We start from the raw sequence: 21,325 nt of genomic DNA on the forward strand, positions 1-21,325 counted from the left end.
TGATGATGGTGTGTTAGGCTGAGTCGTCACAGGTTGGGTGGTGCAGTGGCCCCCACCCTCCAGGCCACCAACCGATACATTGCCGCGAAGAACGCAGCAGTAGTCGGGAGGCACACTGCACATCTTTAAGATAAAAGTCGAAATAAACATACTAATTAATTAGGTGCCGCCAACACATAATTGTCGGCCCAGATCAGAGGCGATGCAATCGGAAATCGGCACTGATCTGGGCCGACAATTACGTGTCGGTGGCACCTAATTAATTAGCTTGTTTATTTCGGCTTTTTTCTTAAAGATGTGCTGTGTGCCTCCCGGCTACTGCTGCACTCTCTGCAAAATGGTACAGTATCTGTCCGGGGCCCGGGTGTTGGGGTGGTGTGACACGGGGGGTGTCATCTCATCGTCGATCAGGGCAGGCAGCTCATCTTCTCCTATGACTGCCCGCCTCGATGTCGAAGATCGAGGTTCGTCGTCTGCTGTGGCTGATGTGGAAGGCTTGCTTGACTGCTGAGCCTCGCGCATTTTTCTATCATACAGTTGTTTGTAAGGGCTCAAACCATCCTGCAAATATCCCCTAAACCTACGTACCCTTTCAAAATTAAAGTCGTACTTTATCATTGCAGTGAAAATCTCACGCAGTTGCTTCACGTTCAGTTCGCTACTGCATTCGGTTTCAATTATTATCCTTTCCTCTTCCAATTGCATCAGCTCTTCATCTATCAGTTCTTGGTGATGGGATGCCAAAACCTCTTCAACATCATCTTCGTCAGCTTCCACAAGCCAAACTCACTTTGTCCTTGCTTCGTTCACCATGATCGAAACACTTAATTATGTCTAGTTTTACGCTGAGTGTAACACCCTTACGAGCTCTTTTAGGCTTTTCCAATACCTCAGAACTCATCTTGCTAACGGCTGCTCACAGGCGCGTGTTTAAGCAATGCCGTTCCGAATCCAGGGAGAGCGGCTGCTCAGGACGTGCGCTGCCTTTTATCGTGCGCTGATTTTTTTATCGCGCGCTGCCTTTCTTCGTAACAGTGAAAACACCTTCTGAAAGCGAAAACAGGGTACTAATGTAGGTCTTTCGTAACAGTGAGGTTTCATAAAGTGAACGTTTGAAAAGCCGGGGACACCTGTATGTAAAAGTCTCCAGTTCTCTTCCCCTTAGTTTCCCATAGCAATGTAAGATTCATCTTATTAGATCCTGGGAAATTATCAACACTTATGGAATCTAACACCTTCTCTTTCTTAATACTGACCTGCTCTGGATTATCCATGCATCCCTGACCGAACTCATCATCTCCCACATCCTTCTCCTTGGTGAATGTACAGTACTGTAAAAAAAAGTCTTAGGCACCCGAGATTTTCTATATGGTTTCAGATGGTATAGCCTTCATAGAGCCCTGATCTCAACATCATCGAGGCTGCCTGGGATTACCCAGACAGACAGAAGCAAGCAAGACAGCCTGCAGAAGAACTGTGACAAGTTCTTCAAGATATTTGAACCAACCTATCAGCTAATTTTCTTATAAACCTGCATGACAGTGTACCTAAGAGAATTGATACAGTTTTAAAGGCAAGGGATGGGTCACAACAAATATTGCTTTGATCTAGTTTGTTACTGTTTACTGCTCTTTAGAGTAGTTTTTAAAATATATTTCTAAACAATTAATTTCATTATTTTTGAAAGCATCTTTGCTTTATAGAATTTCTTTATATGTGCCTAAGACTTTTAGAATGGTGGTGAATATTCACAGCTTGGGTTGAGTCGTTGATATTGTGGTGTTCACCGAGCTTGCAGACGTTTCATTACCAGTGGAGGTGACACCCTCAGAGCGCAGTTGTTGGTGTTTCTTTCTGGGGGTGGTCACGTTTATATAGCCGCCCCCCCCCCCCCCCCCCCGGTTTGCTTGCGTCAGTCCTGATTGGCTACCCCTTCAGCTGATCTTTGAATTCTCTTGCCTTGCATCTCTTTGGCTCTTGGGGATTTGTAGATGGCGTTTGTTTCGATATGCTTATTTACGGAGTTATCAGAAAACCACGCTTCTAAAAATTCTCGTGCCTGCACCAGAACCACTGCGGTGTCCCGGTTAAAGTGCTGTCCTCCATGGTCTTCACGTAGCGAGATCAGAGATACTGTAGCGGATCATGTCTTCGTACTGCCAGTTTGTATTCTAAGTGAGTTTAAGTCCTGCCTAGTCGATGTAGTTCCTGTTGCAGTCTCCACGGGTGATTCTACACACCACATTGGTTGTGTCAGTTTCTTTACTGATACCTTGGTTCTAGAGACAAGCTTCCTTAAAGTATCCGTTGGTTTATGAGCGATTGTGATGGCCATGGAATTCGAGCAGTCAAGCTGTCATTCTGAGATATTCTTGATGTAGAGCAAGGTTGTATGTTTCAATGTGTGTTGAGTAAAGTCTGTGTGACTTCCTCTCTGTAGGAGAATGGACAAAGAATCAGGAAGTCAGGAAGGTCATGCACTTTGATAGAAGAAGTGAAAGGGTTGACTATTTTCTAAATGGACAGAAAATACATAAATCTGAGGCGGAAGGGGACTTGGGAGTCCTTGTGCAGGATTCCCTAAACAGGAACATTAATTTGCAGGTTGAGTCTGTGGGGAGGAAGTCAAATGCAATGTTAGCATTAATTTTGAGAGGACCAAAATATAAAAGCAAGGACGTAATGTTGAGACTTTATTGGGCACCGGCGAGGCATCACTTGGAGTATTGTGAGCAGTTTCAAAGGTACATTTAATGTAGAGGAATGTATACTATATACATCCTGAAATGTTTTGGGCCCCTTATCATAGAAATTATGTGAAACCTGAGAGGGTTCAAAGGAGGTTCATGAAAATGATTCCAGGATTAAACAGCTTAGCATATGAAGAGTGTTTGATGGCTGTGGGCCTTTATTTACTGGAACTTAGAAGAGTGAGGGGTGACTTAATTGAAACCTGTCGAACGGTGAAAGACCTTGATAGAGTGGAAGAGGAGATGATGTATCTTATGGTGAGAGAGTCTAAGGCCAGAGGACATAGGCTGAGAATAGAGGGGTGTCCTTTTAGAACGGAGATGAGGAGGAATTTCTTTAGCCAGAGAGTGGTGAATCTGTGGAATTATTTACCACAGGCAGGTGTGGAGGCCAAATCTTTATTTAAGGCAGAGGTTGATAGATTCTTGATTGGTCAGGGCATGAAGTGATATGGGGGGGGGTGTGGGGGGAATTCTGTGGGAAACTGTTATTCTGAAACAGTTTGAGTAAGTACTTATTTTCCCTGGTCTGACATTCGTTGGTGCTGCAGTGTGTTTGTGCTTCCTTAAATATGGTGCAAATGCAGTTTGGGTGGTTGCTGTGATAGTTCAATTCTTGGTCCGTGTGTGTACCCTTCCAATAGTCGGATGTCTTCAATGTACCGCCTGTCTTTCCTGTGACAAGTAGATTCAGGAATGCTCAGTACTGGGGTGAGAGGTATTCAATTTGGACCTTACCCACATGGCCACATTCCACACATTGTTTACTTCTCCGGCTGACAAGGTTCTATTTTGTCCACTACAAAATAAAAGCTAAATTTTACAAGTAATTTGCTGTGAAATACTTTGAAAGGTGAGGAAGATGTGAAATGTATTCTATAATTACAAGGTCACCCATTCTTTTCTTTATTTGGAACAAAACTATCATTTTAGTAAGATGTAGTTATCACATCAACTGCCGAAGGTAATTGGGCCACGCGAGGCTGGAAATCTTGAGCAACACACACAAAATGCTGGAGGAACTCAGCAAGTCAGGCAGCATCTGTGGAGGGGAATAAACTGTCAATGTTTCAGGCCAAGGCTCTTCATCAGGACTGGAAAGGAAGGGGGAAGAAGGCAAAATAAGTTGGGGGAGGGGAAGGAGAACAAGCTGGCAGGTGATAGATCGGGTGATAGGTGATAGGTGACAGGAGATTGTTTTGGCTTAGTACTTGATCACAGAAAATGCATCAGTTCACCAGAGAGTAGACATGGTAAAAACAAACTAACAATACTAAGAATTTATTTTGATAAGGCTGTCAACATCCATGTGAAACAATTTTCTTTAAACGTACAGTCTGCGGTGGAAATAGTGTCTCAGAGCAGAGAAAGAGCATTTGGAATGTATTGAGAACCTTAGGGTCACGAACCAGGAGGATACAGAAACCCACCTCATAAACTACCAACACACCTGCTCCATTCACTGCAGAAGAAATACTTAGAGAATAATTGGATAACAGGAGAGACCTTAATTTCTTGACATGGAATCTGGTTTTAGACAGTACTATGCAAAAGTCTGAGGCACAAATATAGCTAGGGTGCTTAAGATTTTTGCACAGTACTGTATTTGTCAATGTGGAGTAGAAAGCGAGTCTGGTGGGAGCAAAAGGCGTTGAGAATGGTGAAGGTGGGAGGGGAGTGGGGCAGATGACAGATAAGGAGTACCAGAGGCAGGGGTTGGCATGGGTGCAGACTCACCCAGCTGTGACACACCAGGCAAGATCATTTAATTCCATTTGAAGGCTTATTGATCATTACGGAATGTCTCCCTGGTGCTTCCTGCTCCCTCCCCTCTCCCTTCCCCTTTTCCCAACTATGATTCCTCTCTCCCTATACACTGAGTACTTATGCAGTCAATTATTTTGTGTTTTATATTTGTAATTAATTTAGATCACTTTGTAGTGATCTATTTTCATTTTGACATGAAAGAGTCCTTTTCTGTTGATCAGTGTTAAAAAAGCCAAATTAAATCCAGTGTGGTTCAATGTTGTAAATCAATAAAACATGAACATTTCCAAGGGGGGAGGGGGGTGAAGACATTTTATAGGCACAGTATGTGTCTAAGACTTTTGCACCAGGGCTGTCCATTTACTTTCTACAAAACCACACACGTAAGCAACTTGTATTTTGTTAGAAGAAGAATCTTTAGATCCCAAACTCCTGGTTTTCCTAGCTCTGTGTACAAATAGGCATGTCAAGTTCATGAAAGAATGATCGACAAGTATCTGGGGGTGGGGGGGGGGCAGAGTCTGGCTGTCCACTCCTCAAAGTGTGTGCAAGGTTCCCCATTGATCTCTGACCTGAGCCCATATCCACTGGCCTGTCAAGTTGGAACTTTAGTGAGTATGCCTGGCTGTTTTCCCAGTGTGTCCGGGTTCCTTTCATTCTAACATTTGGGTGTAAATCCCCGAGTAGATGGTGCGGAAGCTGGAAGGAATTTGTAAAGTCGTGTTCAACTACTTGTGTAGAACAAGTCACTCTGAGGCAGGAGGTTGATGGAGCTTTTCCTTCTGGTGGTATCTTCCACGGGGTGGGGTCAGTCCCAACAGATCATCTTTGGCAGATTCAGATTCAGGCGTATTTATCACGTGTGTATCGAAACACACGTAGCCACGTGTGTGGGCATGTGGCCAAGTGGTTAAGGCATTGGACTAGCAACCTGAAGGTCGTGAGTTCAAGCCCCAGCCAAGGCAGCGTGTTGTGTCCTTGAGCAAGGCACTTAACCACACATTGCTCTGCGACGACACTGGTGCCAAGCTGTATCGGCCCTTGCCCTTCCCTTGGACAACATCGGTGTTGTGGAGAGGGGAGACTTGCGGCATGGCCAACTGCTGGTCTTCCATACAACCTTGCCCAGGCCAGCGCCCTGGAGAGTGAAGACTTTCCAGGCGCAGATCTGTGGTCTCACAAGACTAACGGATGCCTTATTTTTTATCGAAACATACAGTGTGGCGAGGTGCTCCGTTTGTGTTAACAACTAATACACCTGAAAATGTGCTGGGGGCAGCCCCCAAGTATCACCACACATTCCAGCACCATTGTCGCAGGCCCACAGTGTTCGGCAGAGCAACACAGAACACAGAAAACTGGGCACACTAAGTGACAAAACAACAGTAGCAAAACACAACCCATTCCTTCCTCCTACCCACTGTCCTCCAACCCAACAGGCTGGCTTCAGCCTCAAGCCTCCAGTGGACATTGCTTTATCTGGTGTCCCTTCCCTGTTGATTTGGCTTGGGCAATTAAAATACGGAAGAAGTTCTGTATCTGCAATGTGTAGAAACAAAAATGTCCGGAGATTTCCCACTAGCACACCGCCCCAAACAAAAACCAATAGTTCTCCATAAGAGTGACAGTGAATCAGCCATATTGCCAAGGTTGTATTAGCATTACAAGAAATCAGAATCAGGTTTATTATCTCTGATGTATGCCATGGAATTAGTTGTGTTGTGGTAGCAGTACAGTGCAATCCATAAAAATAATATGAGATGGTACAGTAAGAAATAAAATTAGTCGTGCAAAAAGAGCGCAAAATCATGAGGTAGTGTTCATGGGTTCTTGGATTGTTCAAAAATTTGATAGTGGAGGGGTGTTCCTGAAACATTGATTGTGTGTCTTCGGGCTTCTGTAGCATCTCCCTGATGGCAGTAATAAGAAGAGGGCATGTCCTGGGCAACGATGGCCCTTACTGATGGGTGGCGCCTTCCTGAGGCGCCATCTTTTGAAGATGTCCTCGATGCTGGTGGGAATGATGCAAAAGCTCTATATGAAGATTTGTGGCCGGAATATCGATAGCAATGCCAGCATTATTGTCCCACATTGAGATATTGTATGCCTTCTGCCCTTGAACACCCAGAGGCTTACGAAGATGGCAAGCAGTATGGGATGATCATGAGGAAAATGGCCCTGCACTTCAATGCAAGGAATACCTTATTGTCTGAAATTGTTGCTATCTTGCTTCTTTTTGTGAGAGATACTTAAGGCTAAGGAATGAGCTTAACTCTCTTATTGTGGACCTATTTCAAGATTGCTAATGTAGGCTTGAAATATATGACATTTGTGAGCTGCTTAACAGCATCTTCAAACAAAAAAGCACTTGTCTGCAGAAACTGGTGAGATGAATATAAATGTAATGTGTCTGTATTCTTTGTCGAGAACTTTGTCACTAAGCGTGACTTTCCCACGGGAAAGTATTCTTAAAAGCTTGTTTTCTTACAATACAGAGCCAGGACCACATATTTCTTCCAAACAGTTCTCCCAGAATAGAAAAAAAAATTCTTCAATCCTGTGGCACATACATGCATTTTCCAGGCCATCCTGGACAGTCCTCATGACAAGACTTTAATGAGTTTCTTGCACCTTCTAGGAAGATGTACAGATTGCCTTCTGTACATCTGGACCAGTCTAAGGAGCAATGTGTCCAGAGGCTAAGATTTTCACAAGCAAGGGCACGGAAGATCTGTCATATTCTGCAGATGAGGCTTTGTGACTGATTTCTCTGCTTGTAGAAGTGAAGGTCGCTGTCACCCCGAGCTTTGTACTATTTAGTTTGTGTTGGCCAATGATGACTGATATGTGTCATGTCTCAGAGCTTTCAGTTTACTGCTGCATAAAAAGCATCTCAAATGCTCTTTACATAACAATATAGACTTCAGATCTGTCTCTTCAAATGGAAATCAACAAGGAGTCTGATTGTCCGGACTTCCATCACTTTACAGATGGTGGAGAGTAGTCCAAATGGATGGGAATTAGCTGGATTTATCTTGTCTTTTATGGATGGGAATTACCTGGTCAACATTCTGTGCCTTTGCCACATTAATGGTCGTTGGGTGTATTTAGGGCGGAGGTTGATAGGTTCTTGATTGGTAGGGATGGGTGGGTGGGGGAAGGCAAGAGAATGATGTTGAGGAGGATAATGAAATAGCAGAGCAGACTCAGTGGGCTGAAAGCCTAATTCTGCTGCTATGTCTTCCGGTCTTAATGGTTTCCTGAAGGTGCTGGAAGAGCATGAACTGAGGGACGGTAGTAGTGGAAGGCAGGAGGCCGTGTCCTTGGGTCATGGTGTCAAGTGTTCAGCTCTCTGCTCACCTTTTCTACATTGGCACAATATTTTGTCGCTCAGTGACTTCCTGGTTCCTCAAGCATACGGGAGTGCTCTCCAGGTAACTCTACATCACCTGGGGCTGCAATAGAACGGGGCGTCTGCCTCCAGCTCATTCTCCAAGCTCCTGTGTTTATTTGATTGTGTCCTCACATCCCCTTTAAGAAGTGCAGGCATACCATGAACTACTGCAGGTTACATAAGAACATAAGAAATAGGAGCAGGAGTAGGCCATCCGACCCATCAAGCCTGCCCCGCCATTCAATAAGATCATGGCTGATCTGTCCGTAAACTCAGCTCCATCTACCTGCCTTTTCCCCATAACCCTTAATTCCCTTATTATGTAGAAACCTATCTAACTGTTTCTTAAATATATTTAGTGAGGAAGCCTCAACTACTTCCCTGGGCAGAGAATTCCACAGATTCACCACTCTCTGGGAAAAACAGTTTCTCCTCATCTCCGTCCTAAATCTTCTCCCCTGAATCTTGAGGCAATGTCCCCTAGTTCTAGTCTCACCTACCAATGGAAACAACTTTCCCACTTCTATCTTATCCATCTTTCAAAATTTTGTACATCTAGTGCATCAATGATCTACTTATGCCTTATCACCCCCACGGAGGCATAGGCCGCCAACGGCAGCTTTCTAGAGTCCTCTGTCCTGGGCAGTCTTACATGTTGTCTCCAGATGTAGCCTATCTTTAAAGATCTTTCCTCTCCCAGCAATGAGGTCTTTGGAGCTTCTGTAGGTGTTTCTGTAGCTCTGGATTTTTACGTGATAGGATTGCTAAACTGACTGAGCTCAACTATAGTAAAGTTTTGGTGATTTCATCTTGTGTATAAAGTCCTCCACCAGACTTCAAACTGTGCTTTGCTGAGTCTGTTAGCTGCAAAATCAGCTCCTGCTGCTTCATTTTGATTTCCTTTCACTTTACCAGTGATTTATTTCTCCCTCTGGCTGTTGATTATTTTGAGTTGTATAAAAAGGTGCAAAAATGCTTCCTCTCCTTTTCTACAGGTGTTTCCTTTTATGTAGCTTTGTCTCTCTTAAATTGTGCCTGAACTTGTATTTTGTTTCCAGTCCCTCAATGAATCTCCCTTACTCTTCAAGGCCAAGATGTACATGAGCTAATTGTATACAGTACTGTGCAAGAAGTCATATAGCTTTACACGTGGTTAAGACTTTTGCACAGTCCTGTAGGAGACATGATCCATGGGTAACTCTTTAAATTCACATTCCTGCACGATGCCCTGAAGCCCCTTTTCTCCACATCCTCCCAATTGAACATTTTTAAGAATATTAACAACGTCTTCTTAAGCCCATCACTCCTACCGCCAACAGCAGTGCACCGGAGTTCTCTGTACTGGGCCAGTCTCTCAAATTGTCCCCAGATGTAGCTGATCTTTGAAGATCATTCCCCTCCCAGGGATGAGGTCTTTGGGGTTTCTGTACCACTGGGTTTTTGTGAGATGGGGTTGCTAGCCTCATGTTAGCCTCCTTTCACAATCAGGCTTGGGGCCGTCCATAGCGGAGTTATCTGGTGCATGGTATTCCTGAAATTATCAGTGCTTTATTATTTATTTATGGTTCCACACCACCCAGCAACCCCTGACTTAACCCTTGCCAAATCATGGGACCATTTCAATGACCAATTAACTGTCTGTGGACTGTGGGGGGAAACTGGAACACCCGAAGGAAACCCACGCAGTCACGGGGAGAACATATAAACTCCTTACAAGCAGCGGCGGGAATTGAACCTGGGTCACTGGTACTGTAAACCATTGTGCTAACCACTACGCTACCGTGCCGTTCCATTAACGTGTTTAATAGGTTAAACACAATGATTGGCCATCTTTGGATCTCCCCCTCCCCCTCCAACTTTCAAATCCCTTACTCACTCTTCCTTCAGTTAGTCCTGACGAAGGGTCTCGGCCTGAAACGTCGACTGCACCTCTTCCTAGAGATGCTGCCTGGCCTGTTGCGTTCACCAGCAACTTTGATGTGTGTTGCTTGAATTTCCAGCATCTGCAGAATTCCTGTTGATTGGCCATCTTGCTAGGGGGTTTCTCTCTGTTCACCCAATAAGGCAAACTGACATGTTTCTGCCATGCATCAGCCTTTCAGTGCATGATTTTGGGGGAAATGATAGAAGTCTGTGACCTTTGCTCTGTTTTATTAGAGGCTTCCCCCAGAAGGCAGCACCAAATTGATTCCAGGGCAGTAAATGTTCATGCTATCCAGTAGCTTTTGTGCACTGATGCTTTGGTCCCAGAATTCATTCCATTGGTTGCAGGGAGATAATGCTACCCTGTACCTTTAGTGGCCACTTTACTAGGTGGAGGAGTGGAACTGGTTTGGTCTTTATTTAGTATAGTCCATCCACATCAAGGTTCGACATGTTGTGCATTCAGAGATGCTGTTCTGCACACCACTGTTGTAACACGTGGTTATCTGAGTTACTGTCGCTTTCCTGTCAGCCTCAACCAGTCTGAATATTCTGACCTCTCTCATTAACGAGGTGCTTCCGTCCACAGAACTGCTGCTTACTGGATGTTTATGTTTTTCAAACCATTCTCTGTAAACTCTAGAACAGAGGTTCCCAGCAGTCCATGGACCCCTCGGTTAATGGTCGGGGTCTATGGCATAAAAATGTTAGGCAGCTCTGCTCTGGAGACTGTTGAGCGTGAAAATCCCAGGAGAAACTCAAACCACCCCGTCTAGCACCAGCAATCATTCCACAGTCAAAGTCACTTGGATCACATTCCTCCCCCATTTAGTCTGAACAATAACTGAACCTCTTGATCATGTCAGCATGCTCTTATGCATTGATTTGCTGCCTGGTGATTGGCTGATTAGGTATTTGCAGGTGTACCTAATAAAGTGGCCACTGAGTATAGTGTGCAATACATACCAACCCAGGACGAATTCGTCAGCAGCAAGAGAACGCCGCATCTCTGAGCTTTCCGAGATTGGATCTCCAGAGACTATGCTCAGTAAGCATTGCCACATTTCAGGCTGATATTTCTCAGAGAGGAAGGGAGGCAGGCAGCCAAAGAAGCTAGTTGCTGAGGAAAGATGTGTGTGTGTGTGTCACTGTCTGGTATTGCTGAGTCATTTTGTGGTGGTAATTCATCCTCGAGGTTGACTGCACAATGACACTCCGTTCATCCACCATTCAGATCGTGACACAAGCAGATTTGACATTTTCAATGTCATGGGACAAAAAGGAACAATGTTAGGTGGTACTTGATTCAGTACATCCCTCCACTTTCCCTTTTTACCATTCCACATTCTGTCCCCCCGTTTTTACCCCTTCCCTTCTCCTCACCTGCCCATCTGGTGCCCCTCCTCTTTCCCTTTCTTCCTGTGGTCCACTCTTTCTTCCTACCAGGTTCCTCCTGCTACAGCCCCTTACCTTTTACACTTATCACCTCCCAGTTTCACACTTCACCTCCCCTCCCTCACCCACCCACCATCCCCAACTCCTGGTCTCAGCTATCCCCCTGCCTCCCCCCCACCACCTTTTTATTCTGGCTTCGATCCCCTTTCCAGTCCCAAAAAAAATCGACTGTTTACCCTCTTCCATCTTCCATAGATGCTGCCTGACTTGCTGAGTTCCTCCAGCGCTTTGTGTGTGTGTGTGTGTGTGTGTGTGTGTGTGTGTGTGTTACTGCACTTTTTCAGCATCTGCAGGATCTCTTGTGTTTAAGCTTCCAACTTACTTTTGCTCAATTGTTGATCATTACCGTATTCCTGAACAAGCACAACAATATCGGCAAGATTACATTAATTCTGTATGCCAGGTCATATTTATTCATCTGGTCAAGGCAACCAGGATAGAAACATGAACCAATTAGTCTTGTGCATCGCTGGTCTTCCACTTGGCATTGACTGCCTGCCCTCCTACCCCTACACAAAGCTCTCTCAGCCACCATCGCTTGGCTGGCAGAGGACTCTCCGGTTACTGAAGAGGTCAACCATCTCGTACCGTGGGGCGCCACGGTAGCGTAGTGGTTAGCACGACGCTATTACAGCTCAGGGCGTTAAGAGTTCGGAATGCAGTCTGGTGTCCTCTGTAAGGAACTGGTAAACGTAGGTTTAGTCTGGTTTCCTCCTACAATCCACAGACATACCGATGATTAGGCTAGGGTGGGTTGCTGGGCAGTTTGGCTCATTGAGCTGGAAGAACCTGCTCCACAATGTATCTCGAAATTAAAAAAAACTTCTTAAAAATCACCATTGGATTTTGTGAGGGCAGTGACCTAGGCCCATCCACTTTCAGCTGTTTCTTTAATGACTTTCCCCGTAGCATAAGATCAGAAGTGGGAATTCCGTTGATAATCCCTCAGCAGTGAAGCAATCTATACCTGTCTGTAACAAGACCCAGGTAATATTTAGACTAGGGTTGATTAGTAACTTTTTCAAATACCAGTTGTTACTTAGCAGAGCAAGACAGACAATGGGGCAGCAGGGCTGACCATTCTTACTGAGTTTTTACATGCTGGGCAGCGTAGAGTGCGGAAAGAACGAACGAGGCCCATATACGGTGCGGGAGGGACTGAACCAGACCTGCCAAGCGGAAAAACGTGGACTAGAAGCCTGTGCCAAAGGAGAGAGCCCACCCCCCCATGCGTAGGAGGACCAGTTGATCCACCGCACGATCAATCTGCCACATGTGCACTTGTCACATTTTCACAATTGACCTGATACGGTCATCAGGCAGTGATTAGCTTCAGCAGGAAAGAGTCTGACCAGCTACCTTTAATATTTAGTGCCATTATTGTGGATGGTCCTCCACAATCGACACTCAGGAGAATATATTTACTCTGCCACTGGTAATGTACACTGACTACAGCTGCTCACTTAGATTGGTTTGGCAATGCCTCTCAACCCCATGATCTTTACCACCAAGAAGGTGTTATAAGAGTCTACCCCTTAGTAACAATGATCAGAGAGAATCTGTACTTACTGAGAAGTAACCTTTATCGCCTCAACTAAAGAGCACGTGGGTTCACAAACTAACTAGCTGTGTGCACCCCCACTAGAATTCGCTGACCCTCCATGAACAATCAATGAAGAGAAACGGTATTACCTGGGAAAGGAGTCTACACTAGCCAGGCATTCCTTGTGGTCCCGATCTCCATGCGTCCATGGGGTCTTCCTCATCCATGATGGTTGGTCTCTGGCTGCTGAGGAGTCATCACTGTAACGTATTTGGAGCTCCTGTCTCTTCTAGTGTTCCTCATCAATTGAAACATTGGAGCTCCTTCCCATTGGCTCAAGGTCACCTGACCTACCTGGGTCATCATCTTACTGGCTCTAGTCCAGGGCTACAACCAACATTGTTTCATGGCTTCTACCACCCAACCTTGCTCCTTTCAGCTCTGACTAGTTCAAACTAATCAAAACTAGGTGACCCAGACACGGAATCTAACGAGATTACAGATCACCTCTCCAGCAAGTCTGCCACTTTACATGACGTATGGCTACTTGTCTGAGAATGGACTCAGGTTTAGCAGGTCATGACCTGAAGCTCCTTGAGTCCACATTCAATTGCTCTGATTGGATTATCCCAGAGCAAGAATCAATTCAGAGTTCACAAAATGGAGGGAAACAAAGACACACATCAAAGTTGCTGGTGAATGTAGCAGGCCAGGCAGCATCTCTAGGAAGAGGTACAGTTGACGTTTCAAGCCGAGACCCTTCGTCAGGACTCTGCAGAATTCCTGTTGGAAACAAAGACAAATAGTTTCTCTGCTCCCCCTGTCCTTGATTTATCCAAATCCACTGATTTGTTTGACTGTAGTTCTTTTTGTCTGCTCCTCCTGTGCTTGATTTATCTGAATCCACTAATTTGTAGACTGCAGTTCCTTCTGGCTAACAAAGGACAAGGGTTTCAGGCACCTGGGAGGACTGTCACACAGCAGCCTCTGTCCTGACGTGGAAATATTATATTACTCCTTTATTGCCATTTGACCTGAATGCTGGCATTCCCTGTACAAAAGTGTAATAGGAGAACCGTCACCAGAAGGACTGCAGCGGTTTAATGCTGTGGTTCACCGCCACCTTCTTGAGGGCATTTATGGAGGGTTATTAAATTCCGGCCTGGCCAGTGATCAGCCACCCGGGGAAGGAGGTGCAGAGGTGGTGTGGGAGAGAACAGAGGCACAGAGTGCGCGCTGAAATCCATACGGGACTTGGGGCTGGCCCCTGCAGGCTGGCTCACCCATTGGTGCTGCTCTCCAGCACTTGCTCCCTGGAAGACATTGCTGGATTGCCTTTATCTGCGGCTGACTCAGTGCGAGATGAGGAACTGCTGCGTACTTGTTCTTGCGGAAACATGGCTTCAGAACGATATCGTAGGCATCATTACTCTCCTGGCCATTCCACTCAGGGACTTGTGTTGATATTAATCTGTGACTCTTATGTACTTTGACCCAGGGGAATAATGTTTCATTTAGCTGTATACATGTGTATGGTTCAATGACAATTAAACTTGAACTGGATGCCCACATCCTGATGAATAAATAAACAAATATAAAATACTGTGGCTCGCCATATTCTTTCAGATGACAAACTCTTAGCTTATTATCAGTTCAAAAAACTGTATACTAACAGCAAAATTCCTCTGTCAAATATAATTTGATTTAATGGTCTAAATAAAATTAAGCTGAATTTATTTGATTGAACTTGATATTCCCACACTGCACATCAATCACTATTGCATAAATTCAAGTTAATGTTATTTATGTTAATAGATTGAAGAGGCTGGGCTTGTTCTTGGAATAGAAGAGGTGGTAAAGAGATCTAATAGAGGCATTTTAACCAGCTGCATCTGGTATGGAGAGGCCACTGTGCAGGATTGGAAAAAACTGCAGAAATTTGCAGGCGCAGCCAGCTCCATCATGGGCAGGAGTCTCCCTTCAAATAGAAATGCCTCAAAACAGTGGCATCCATAATTAAGGACCCCCATCATCCATAGCATGCTCGATGTTACCATCAGGGAGGAGGTTCCGGAGCCTGAAGTCTCACACTCAATGATTCAGGAACAGCTTCTTTCCCTCTGCAATCAGATTTCTGAATGGACAATGAACCCGCCCATGAACACTACCTCACTATTTTTGCATATAAATATCATCATTATCATTATGTGCCATGTTTTATGATGTGGGCGATCATGGAGATCATGATTGTCCATGGCAAGTTTCTGGACTGGAGGGGTTTGCCATTGCCTTCGTCTGGGCAGTGTCTTTACAAGACGGGTGACCCCGGCCATTATCAATACTCTTCGGAGATTGTCTGCCTGGCATCAAAGGTCACATAACCAGGACTTGTGATATGCACCAGCTGCTCGTACGATTATCCACCACCTGATCCTATGGCTACACGTGAAACTGATTGGGGGGTGCTAAGCAGGTGATACACCTTGCCCAAGGGTGTAGGCTCATGGAGAGAAGGAGTACCTTATACTTCTTCTGCTAGAGATGTATAAAAAATAAAAAAATATAGACATCCGTTAGTCTTGCGAGACCATGGATCTGCGCCTGGAAAGTCTTCACTCTCCAGGGCGCAGGCCTGGGCAAGGTTGTATGGAAGACCAGCAGTTGCCCATGCTGTAAGTCTCCCCTCTCCATGACACCAATGTTGTCCAAGGGAAGGGCATTAGGACCCATACAGCTTGGCACTAGTGTCGTCGCAGATCAATGTGTGATTAAGTGCCTTGCTCAAGGACACAACACGTTGCCTCGGCTGGGGCTCGAACTCACGACCTTCAGGTCGCTAGTCCAATGCCTTAAGCATCTGGCCACGTGCCGATAGAGATGTATACGTATATATATATATATATCTTATTGAAATTTATAGTTTTTTTAATGTATTGTACTGTACTGCTGCTGCAAAACAACAAATTTCACAACATACTATGTCAATGGTAATAATCCTGATTCTGATTCTATTTAACGTCATAGAACATAGAACAGTACAGCACAGTACAGGCCCTTCAGCTCACAATGTTGTGACAACCTTTTAACCCACTCCAAGAACAATCTAACCCTTCACTCCCACATGGCCCTCCATTTCTCCATCATCCAGGTGTCTTTTCTTTCACCAAGGTTTGCAGAAAACAATCATTCCTTAACAGTAAGTGTCTTACATAATGTGTTACACATCCTTTTGCTTTTTGAAGTATGAAATCACTGTCAGAAATCATATAGCTGTAAAAGCCCTTTGAACAAACTTGTTTGCTCTCTTTCCACAGAACTAAGTAAGCAAATTTGATCCTCAATCTCCAGTTTCAAACTGTCTCAGATCTTAGAAGCTCACTCCAATGCTTTGTGCTTTACTCATATACCTCAGCAGTTAATACCACAGCATTAAATAATGACATTGACAGGAATCACAAGCAGTTAGATCAATGAAGGGTAAAGACAGGGAGGAACAGTTCCCATTGCCCGGGGGAGCAGAAGGAAGGGTCAGGAACCTCGGACATAGGATAAAGGTAATTGACTAAAGAGCTAAATGTGATACAAGTAAAATTTATTTTTAAACCCAGCAGATTGTTGCAAATTGGAATTCAGTGCTTCAATTAGTAAAGGATGAAAATGAACTGCAGTGTTCAAATGGGGGAGTTGGATAGGTATCTGAAAGGAAAGGGTTTGCAAGGTTATGAGGATGCGGGGGGAGTGGGATTAGTGGTACACATAAATTGGCCCTTCTCCACTCTGCAACCAGCTTGTGAATCTGTGAAGTTTTTGTGAGTCTCAACAGTGGGAATGATACTCAAATTTTTCTCACAGTGGATCAGAGGTTCCCCTCGTAATTCTGATTAACACTTGTCACTTGGTTAACATTGGCAAAATCAGATTATTTATTTTTTCACCTTCTTGCTACTTGCTAGATTTTACTGTGCATTTAAATAATTGGAGTGAAGTGCTGTGACAGAATTGATAAGATGCTCTATAAATCAACTGAAGTTGTTATATAATAAAGGTTGAGTTTCCTGCAGAGATGTAAATTACAGAAAATGTATCGGACATGACATTATTCTATTTATTTTTGGAATTTGTATAATACTTAGAGCAATATTTTTAAATTAAATTCATGACATTTTGAACTTCTCAACAGAAGAGAGTCCAGCTTGTTCATGTCCACTGTGTGCATCAGATAAAGGGAGCTGTGTGCCTTTCTATGAGGGGTTGGAACTGTCAAAAGAAATTGGAGCAGCCTACTTGGAACTTCAGAGTCTCAACGATTTCAATGTGGGGAAATATTTCGGCGGAGTGGTGAGCAAGATTGTTATGCTTTCACAACATAGTTATTTCCTATAATATAATACTTTAAGATTATATGTCATTTGCTTCGCAATCTACTGTAAAACCAAATAATTACAGAGAGACTGATTTTGGAAATTATTACCCAGCATTTGGCTTCTTTTTGTTTACAATTGAAGATGAATGTGCACCACCGTAGCATAGCGGTTAGCGTGAAGCTATTACAGCTTGGGGCGTTGGAGTCTGGATTTCAGTCCTGGCGTTCTCTGTAAGAAGTTTGTTCATCCTTCCCATGAGCACATGGGTTTCCTCCAGATGCTCCAGTTTCCTCCCATGGTCCAAAGATGGACCGGTTAGTAGGTTAAGTGGTCATTGTAACTTGTCGTGAGATTAGGTTATAGTTAAATAGTTAGGTTCCTGGCTCTAGTTGGGCTGAGATGGTCTGTTCCATGCAGTATCTATAAATAAATAAATAGATAGATATGTTGGTCAGAAAGAACTACAATCGGTGAACAGGAAGGGATTTGACCATTTTGTGAGACTGTCCTTGCAGCTGACATTTTGTAAACTTTTTGATGAACTGATTCTTGCTCTGGGGTAACTTATTCAGAGCAATTGAACGTGGGCATGAGGAGCTTCTGTTAATGATCTGCTAAAACTGAGATCAGAAGCAGTTTATTGTGTAAAATAGCAGGTTTGCAGAAGCAGTCTTGTTATCTGGGCCCAGTTTCTGGCTGACCCAGTTTGACTGGTTTGAACCAGTCAGAGTTGAATAGAACAAATATCATCACCTCAGGCATGAGGTTGAAGGCAAAGGGCATAAAACAATACTACTTGTAGCCGGGGCTACATCCAATGAGAACAGACGCAGGTCAGTCAGGTGATCTTGAGCCAATGAAATTGAAACATCAGTGATCAATCTGATAGGGGAATGAATAAGAATGAAAGATTTTGGGAGCTGAGGCAGCAACAATTTTCCAGGGCCCAACCAGCACAGATGTGGAGGACACCACATTGGACATGTGGAGGTCATATTGGGACCACGAGGAATGCCTGGCCAATGTAGACTATTTCCTGAGTATCACATTTTCTATTCTTTGACTGTTCATGGAGGGTCAGCAACACCTAGTGGATATGCACACAGTTAATGAACCCGTATACTTTTTAGTTGAGACAATAAAGGTACTTATCAGTAAATGTAGATTCTCTCTGTGCCTCTCTGATCATTACTACTAAGGGGTAATCCTTGTAACAGTTGGATAGGTAGGTGCTGTGTTGAACGATGTGGGTGATCACAGTCCATGACCATGATAGTTCTTGGTAATTTTCTCTCCAGAAGTGGTTTGCCGTTCATTGCCGCCTTCTGGGCAGTGTCTTTACAAGACGGGTGACCCCAGCCATGATCAATACTCTTCAGAGATTGTCTGCCCGGCATCAGTGGCCACATAACCAGGACTTGTGATAGGTACCAGTCGCTCATACGACCATCCACCACCTGTTCCCACAGCTTCACGTGACCCTGATCGGGTGAGGGGGGGGGTGCTAAGCAGGTGCTACACCTTGCCCGAGGGTGACCTGCAAGCTAGCGGAGGGAAGGAGCACCTTGCATTTCCTTGGGTAGAGACGTACAGTATCTCTACCTCACCACCCCTGAAAGATAGATAACTACTGAGGGGGAGCATCTGCTATTGACATTGCTGGAGTCAAAGGCCTGAGCATGTTTATACCATTACAGACACAATTCAGAGCATCTACCCATGCAATTTGCTTTCATCTGTAAGGGTGTTGCTTTTAAGAATGAAACACCATTTACATAAAACCTTCAGTGGACCAAAAGAGTACTGAGAAAGTTTACAAGGATGTTGCTGGAAACTGCGAATCGGATTTATAGGGATAAGTTGAATAGGTTTGAATGTTATTCCCTAGAGTGTACAAAAATGCGGGGAGATTTGGTAGAGATATACAAAATTGTGAGGGTGTAGATAGGGAAAATACAAGCAGGCTTTTTCCACTGAGGTTGGGTGAAAATAGAACCGGAGGTCATGGGTGGAAGATGAAACGTGAGGGGGAATTTCTTCACTCCCCCTGGTGGTGGGAGTGTGGAAAGGGATGCCAGTGGAAGTGGTGGCTGCAGGTTCGTATCAGCATTTAAGAGAAGTTTTGGATAAGTACCTGGATGGGAGGGTTTGGAGGGCCATGGTCCAGGTTCAGGGTGATGGCACCAGGCAGGATAATAGTTCAGTACAGACTAGATGGGCCGAAGGGCATGTTTCTGTGCTGTAGTGTTCTACAGATTTCTGCCAGGACCTGAACAAATCAAATTCAATTCAAGTCAAGTGAAATTCAGATTTAATTATCATTTAACCAAACATGAATATAGTTAAACGAAACACCGTTCCTCTGGGGCCAAGGTGCAAAGCGTGCACAGCACGTTCAAGATAGCGATCACATATACAGTCACGCAGAAAACCAATCTATATAGCCCAAGTCCCTGAATGACACGTCCTTCAAATTGATGATGCAGTTCCCGGGAGTCCGTAGACAGACACATGCACACAGTCCAGCTTGCCATTCAACCAATTGAGCACTTGATGGGAGAGGCCAGTCCCCAGTCGAGCATGGACGTTATGCTACACTGCCTCCAGCGTCCCCTCTCCTGGGCTGCAGCAGCGGGAAAGCCCCTGGCTTGAGGCCTAGGTCTCACTACAGCCGATTCCACTCAGCACCCCTGCTGCATGTCGCGTCACCAAGCAAGGGAAATAGGCCTGTGGCATCTTACGTTATCGATGTCCAACAGGGTCTCAGGATCGCAAGAGAAACATCCAAGACAATCACCCACAGTTACACTGCCTGTCGTCTTTGCACACCAACTCCCAACCCTTCGATGCCTACCATAGCAGGCAGCAACGCGGTCTGCACCAAGTTCAGCTCCACCACAAATGAGCAGCTTACTGATGGGGTCAACCTGCAGTACCCAGAGTTCTTGGAGTCCAGCGTTGCCTTGAGATCGTAAAAAAAAAAAAGACATTTAAAAAATAAAAAACACCTTTGGTTGACCCATGAGAGGCCTCTGTGTCCGAGTGCGTCGCCATCTTACCAAACGATACTTTACCAATTAGCTCAGAAGGAATTTGTTTGCTGATAATGTTAAGGAGTCGAATACTGAGCAGATCCAATTATTGATCTTATATCTGGCCTTTCATAATTTACTTGCACTGGATCTCGAGAAAGTCTTCGTCACCATAAAATTGACTCGCAGTGTTAAAGGTCTCACCCATAATTAAGCTCAACTTATTTGGACCTTGGAGGTAAATCTTACATCCCAAAGTTAATTTTTAACATAGAAGATAGGAAGAGAAACCTTAAATGGTGCAAGACTTAAATTGAAAGGCCGAAACAGCTAGCAGGCAGTCCTGCATTAATCTGAGCAATGTCAGGTTAATGTTTGAAGGAATGAAGGTTTAACGAAGGGCTGTAATTAAAATTTTAATAAGCATTTTCTTTTTTGAGAAACTCCCTGTGCAGCTTGCTCATAGTTTAAGATTTTTAAAAATATTCTTGGAGGTTTAGAGAAAAGGTTGGTAAGCTGACTTTTGTAAGCCTATTGAGACTCGACATATACAGTACACACGAGACTCTGCAGATGTTGGAAAATGCTGGATAAATACTGTAGGGCAGGCATCATCTATGGAGAGGAATGAACAGTGGCTGTTTTGGGCTGAGACCCTTCATCGGGACTGGAAGAAGCCAAAATAAGAAGGTGGGGGAGAAGTACAAGCTGGAAGGTGATAGGTGAAGCCAGATGAGGAGGAAAGTAGGTGGTTGATAGAGAGGGGAATGAAGTAAAAAGCTGGGAGGCGATAGGTGCAGACATCCCACCGTGCAAGAGCTCATTTCTGGGAGGTAGCATCATCAATTTGTGGGATACTCCCAGAACTTCCGGGAGAGGTGGGATGTCTGCAATAGAGTAGCTCCTGAGCAGCTAGCCAGCTAGTTTAAATAACGTTAGCTATACTAATGAACGAATGACACCTGTTAAACTCACTTCAGAATGTCTTTTACAGTCTTAACCCACCATGGGCAATAGAAAAGCCACTGTTGCAAACAGTGCAGCGAGCAGCACTGTCATTATTTTTGACCCCTATTAGGCAGGGGTACACTTTAATG

At 44.5% G+C, this 21,325-nt stretch overlaps 1 protein-coding gene across 1 annotated transcript in view; it reads left to right on the plus strand.

The window, feature by feature from the left end:
• Nucleotides 1-21,325, plus strand: part of rhobtb3 (Rho related BTB domain containing 3) — a 94,909-nt gene that overhangs the window by 20,407 nt on the left and 53,177 nt on the right. The window contains exon 4 of the mRNA XM_072281310.1: nucleotides 17,013-17,170. Within this exon, the coding sequence (XP_072137411.1) occupies nucleotides 17,013-17,170 (158 nt within the window). The remainder of the gene's footprint in view (nucleotides 1-17,012; nucleotides 17,171-21,325) is intronic.

The sequence above is a fragment of the Mobula birostris genome, chromosome 17 (genome assembly GCF_030028105.1).
Source record: "Mobula birostris isolate sMobBir1 chromosome 17, sMobBir1.hap1, whole genome shotgun sequence".
Classification (NCBI taxonomy): Eukaryota; Metazoa; Chordata; class Chondrichthyes; order Myliobatiformes; family Myliobatidae; genus Mobula; species Mobula birostris.